The sequence below is a fragment of the Chiloscyllium plagiosum genome, chromosome 4 (assembly GCF_004010195.1).
Source record: "Chiloscyllium plagiosum isolate BGI_BamShark_2017 chromosome 4, ASM401019v2, whole genome shotgun sequence".
NCBI classification, from domain to species: Eukaryota; Metazoa; Chordata; class Chondrichthyes; order Orectolobiformes; family Hemiscylliidae; genus Chiloscyllium; species Chiloscyllium plagiosum.
Window position 1 is genome coordinate 37404740 of NC_057713.1, and position 5781 is coordinate 37410520.

The 5781-nt window shown below is 45.4% G+C and overlaps 1 protein-coding gene across 3 annotated transcripts in view; it reads right to left on the reverse strand.

The window, feature by feature from the left end:
- The window catches only part of dhx30 (DEAH (Asp-Glu-Ala-His) box helicase 30), an 88174-nt gene that overhangs the window by 51596 nt on the left and 30797 nt on the right, over nucleotides 1-5781 (reverse strand). For all 3 annotated transcript variants that reach the window (XR_006311373.1, XM_043687996.1, XM_043687997.1), the window contains exon 11: nucleotides 2533-2708. Coding sequence is in view for 2 of the 3 variants with exons in the window: in XM_043687996.1 (XP_043543931.1) it covers nucleotides 2533-2708 (176 nt within the window). In the remaining variant the exon portion in view is untranslated. The remainder of the gene's footprint in view (nucleotides 1-2532; nucleotides 2709-5781) is intronic.

Sequence of the window (5781 nt, forward strand, 5' to 3'; positions counted from 1 at the left end):
GAACTGACAGCCAGACTACTGTGACCCCTAGGACTCATAACGGCACACAAACCAACAGCCACGCTCTGACAACAACTCACCAGAACGAAGGACCCGATACCCAACATGAGCAAAACTAATGTAGTGTACAAAATACCATGCAAGGACTGCACAAAACACTATATAGGACAAACAGGAAGACAGCTAACAATCCGCATACATGAACATCAACTAGCCACGAAACAACACGACCAGCTATCCTTAGTAGCCACACACGCAGACAACAAGCAACATGAATTCGACTGGGACAAGCCAGACAGAGAACAGCCAGGGAATTCCTCGAGGCATGGCATTCATCCACAAACTCCATCAACAAACACATCGACATATACCCAATATACCAACCACTACAGCGACAGCTGAAACTGACAACCGGAAGCGGCAGGGACAGACCACTATAAACACCGGAGGAAACATCAAAGAAGCGCTTCGCAGGAGGCTCCCAAGCACTGATGATGTCGCCTAGCCAGGGGACAAAACGTTTGCAACAAAAACTTCCAGCTCGGCGAATAGAACCACAACAACGAGCACCCGAGCTACAAATCTTCGCACAAACTTTGAATATAGGTTGTAGATTTGAGAGGTGCTGCTGAAGGAGTTTTGGTGAGTTGCTACAGTGCATCTTGCAAATGTTATTCAATGCTGACACTGTGTACCTGTAGTGGAAGACAGAGCATTGAATGTGGTGCATTAGGTGCCAATTGAACAAGCTGCTTTGTCCTTGATGATAGTGCTGTTAAGTCGGTTTTATTGGAAGAGGGATTGCGTTCTGGAGCCGTAACATCATGCTGCAACTATACAAAACACTAGTGTGGCCGCACTTGGAATATTGTGTACAGTTCTGGTCGCCCCATTACAGGAAGGATGTGGAAGCATTGGAAAAGATGCAGAGGAGATTTACCAGGATGTTGCCTGGTCCGGAAGGAAGGCCTTATGAAGAAAGGCTGAGAGACTTGGGTCTGTTCTCATTGGAAAGACGACGGCGAGGAGGGGATTTGATGGAGACATACAAGATGATCAGAGGATTAGATAGGTTAGACAGTGAAAGTCTTTTCCCTAGATTGATGACATCAGCATGTACGAGGGGGCATAGCTAGAAATTGCAGGGTGATAAATTTAAGACAGAGGTCAGAGACAGGTTCTTTAAGGGTGTGGAATGCCCTGCCTGCCAAGGTAGTTAACTCAGCCACATTAGGGAGATTTAAGCAATCCTTAGATAAGCACATGGATGATGATGGAATCGCATAGGAGGATGGGCTTACATTAGTTCACAGGTCGGTGCAACATCGAGGGCCGAAAGACCTGTTCTGAACTATATTCTTCACTGTTGGTGGAGCTGCACTCATCCAGGCAAGAGCAGACACAGATGCAGCAGCGACAGATAGGTCAGTGAAGTAAGATTTCTTGTCCTGACGGCTCCCTAAACGACTACTAAAGTAGGTCTGTAGCAGATATGTTCTTGAGGATTCAGGCAGCTCAGTTAATGGTGCTACAAGTTACCCTAGGCAACAGATCTTGAAGTTGTCCACCGAGAATACATACCTTATCCTTGCCACATTCAGTGTGCTCAACATGGAGGAATATTGATTCATCAGCTGAGGGAGGTGTTATTGGGAAGAGAAAGGTTCCTTACCCATATTTGATCTGATGCCATGAGACTTCATGGAGTCCAGAGTCAATATTGAAGACTTCCAGAGCAACTCCTGCCTCACTGTATACTATTGTGCTTTCAATGCAAATGGGTCTGCCAGTCAGTGGGACAGGAAACACCTGGGATTGTGATGTTTGTGCTGGGTCATTGTATGTACACTATGAATCAGGGTGTATGACAATGACAAAGTGCTACTCAGTTAGTCTATGGGACAGTTTGCCAAGTATGGCACAAGCCCCCAGATGTTACTAAGCAAGACTTCACAAGGTCAATGGGATTCCAGTTTTTCAATCATTGCTGTTTAGTTTCATTACTTCTTTTGACTTTGTAGCAGTTTTGATACAATTGGGTCACTTGCCGGACCATATCAAAGGGAATTCAACAGTACAGAAATTACTGTTGTTCTCGGGTCGCACAGAAGACAGACCAAGCAAAGAGGAAAAATTGCAGGTAGTGGCATTCGCATGCATCTGCTTCCCTTGTCCTTCTCAATGGATGAGGTTGCAGGATTGGAAGGTGGTTTCCCATCCTTTCTACAATTCTTTCCCTATTTTATTTTCCACAGTTTTAATGCCAGCCCTTCAAAACCAGTTTTTGTCCAATATTTTAACTTGGTTTCCATTATACTCTTGTTTTCTCTATCATCTCAAATCATGTTAAATTATGGTCACAGCTGCCTGGATATTTTCCTACTTTACTTTTTTTATTAGTTCTGATTCATTTCCCATCAAATTTGGTCAGTTTGTGTGAAGATGCTATTTCAGTCAGCTTTAAGTTTGTCTTCTACGAATACAAACACCTGTTCGCCAAACTTGCAATATAATTTTCATAACCCAAGTTACCTTTGTTCTCAGATCATAGCGCTGCTCCTTGTGACACCCTGTGTCAACTACGTGCGTGATATCATCGATAGTTATTGAGGTCTCTGCAATGTTTGTTGCCAGGACAATTTTCCTCATCCAAGGAGCTGGTTGACGGAAAATCTCTTGTTGATCCGCAACAGGGATATTGGAATGAACTGTGAGAAGATATCATTTATACTTAGATAATGGTTGATCTTATTACATAAATATTTCATAAGGTTTCAAGTATAACAACGTCCTCTCAACTGACAGCTGTTGTATAGGCAAAGCCAGCTAAAGACTGTACACATTCATTCTCCAGTAAACAACAGTGAAAGACTGACAATGTGTCTTCTTCACTCTTGACAAATGACCATGGGAATCCTGTTTAACATTAAGAAAGATTTTGACAAATTGGATCCAAATAAACACTTTCACTGATGGTAGGGTTAAAGCACAAGAGGTTATTTGCAAACACTTTTTTCAGTGTTCCCACTGCTAGTGATATTGTGGCATCAGTCATCCATATTTATCAACAGTTTTGCCAAGTTTTTTTTTTAGAAACAGAAACAGTGCTGGAGAAACTCAATTGGTCTGACAATATCTGTTGAGAGAGTTACCAATTCAAATCCAATGCCTCTTCAGAAGCCTTTTATTAAAATTCACTCATGGAATATGGGCATGGAATTATTGCCCCAACCTAACTGCCCTTGAGAAAGTGGTGGGAAACTTCTTAAAACTTTGCATGTGGTGAAGGTACACCAGTACTTTTAGGGAGTTCCAGGTTTCTGACCCAGTCACAGTGAAGGTATGACAGTCTGAATGATAGAGGAGAATTTACATGAATGTGACATTCCTATGTCTCTACTGCCCTTGTTCTTCTATATAGTAGAAATCGTGTCAAAGGATCAATGGCAAATTGGAACATCTCTGGGACACCCACACCAATCAACCACACCGCCCTGTGGCCCAACATTTCAACTCCCCCTCCCACTCTGCCGAGGACATGGAGGTCCTGGGCCTCCTTCACCGCCGCTCCCTCACCACCAGACGCCTGGAGGAAGAACGCCTCATCTTCCACCTCGGAACACTTCAACCCTTCATCCCCATCCCGACTCACCTATTGTACTCTATGCTACTTTCTCCCCACCCCCACCCTCCCCTCATTTATCTCTCCACCCTTCAGGAACTCTGCCTGTATTCCTGATGAAGAGCTTTTGCCCGAAACGTTGATTATACTGCTCCTCGGATGCTGCCTGAACTGCTGTGCTTTTCCAGCACCACTAATCCAGATTCTGGTTTCCAGAGTCATACAACACAGAAGCAAAACTTTTGGTCCAACTCGCCCATGCTGACCAAGTTTCCCAAACTAAACTAACTGCCTGGGTTTAATTCAGTTGGCTGGACAGTTAGTTTGCAAAGCAGTGTGATGTCAACAGTATGAGTTCAATTCCCATCACTGGCTGAGGTTACCATGAAGGATTCTCCTTCTCAACTTCTCCCTTTCCATGAGGTATGGTGGCCCTCACCACTAGTTGTCTCTAATGAGAGAGTAGCCTTATGATCTGGTAAGACTGTGGTGACTTGACTTGATCTATGCCCATCATGATTCAATAAACCTCTATAAAGTCACCTCTTAACCTCCTACGCTCCAGTGAAAAAAGTCCCAGTCTATCCAGCCTCTCCTCTCATTCAACCCCTCCAGTCCCAGCAACATCCTTGAAAATCTTTTCTGAACCCTCTCAACGTAATGATATCCTTCCTATAGCAGGACTACTAAAACTGTATGAAGTACTCCAAACGTTGCCTCACCAATGTCCCTGTACAACCTCAGCATCATGTCCCAACTCTTAAACTCAATGGTCTGCAATAAAAGCAAACATGCCTTCTTAACCATCCCATTTACTTGGGATACAACTTTCAAAGAACTACGTAGCTGAATCCCTAGATCACTCTGTTTGACAACACCACTGAGAGCCCTATCATTAACTGTTCAAGTCTTTGTTCATTTTAACTAAAATGCAGTATGTTACATTTATCCAAATTGAACACCATCTGCTATTTCTCAGCCCATTGGCCCAATTATCTTGTGAATGGTGCCTACAGCTACTATAGTGCAATGATGATTGAGGGAAAAAGTGAAGGTCACCAAAACCTCTGGGTATCATAGGATGCTTTCTCATTAAAGAGACACAACTGGTGGCGAACAATGTTCTTTTTAAGCGGCGCTTAAGTTCTAAACATCACTGCAGTGCACAGACATGGGAGTCCAGTGCAGGCAGAAAGAAAATTAGAAGCAACATCAGTGATGAGTTTAACCCAAAGGTCACTGTGCCTCAGGCAAACAGTTAAGCGAAAAAGGTAGGTCTTCATTAAGACTTCAGCTGGGATTGGAACTTAACTGAAACTGCTGGCATCAGTCTGCATCACAAATTACACCTCCTCCTACTGCCCCCTTGACCATGACCCCTACTCCCACCACCAAACCATCGTCTCCCAGACCATCCATAATCTCATCTCCTCAGGGGATCTCCCATCCACCGCCTCCAACCTCAGTCCCACAACCCCGGACCGCCCGTTTCTACTTCCTGCCCAAAATCCACAAACCTGACTGCCCCGGCTGACCCATTGTCTCAGCCTGCTCCTGCCCCACCGAACTCATCTCTGCATACCTCGACACCGTCCTGTCCCCCTTAGTCCAGGAACTCTCCACCTCCGTTCGGGACACCACCCACGCTCTCCACCATGATTTTCGCTTCCCCGGTCCCCAATGCCTTATCTTCACCATGGACATCCAGTCCCTGTACACCTCCATCCCCCATCACGAAGGACTCAAAGCCCTCCGCTACTTCCTTTCCCGCCATACCAACCAGTACCCTTCCACTGACACCCTCCTTCGACTGACTGAACGGTACTCACTCTGAACAACTTCTCTTTCCAATCCTCCCACTTCCTCCAAACCAAAGGAGTAGCCATGGGCACCCGCATGGGCCCAAGCTATGCCTGCCTCTTCGTAGGATATGTGGAACAGTCCATCTTCCGCAGCTACACTGGCACCACCCCCCACCTTTTCCTCCGCTACATCGATGATTGTATCGGTGCTGCTTCGCGCTCCCACGAGGAGGTTGAACAGTTCATCCACTTTACCAACACCTTCCACCCCAACCTCAAATTTACCTGGACCGTCTCAGACTCCTCCCTGCCCTTCCTAGACCTTTCCATTTCTATCTCGGGCGACCGAATCAACAC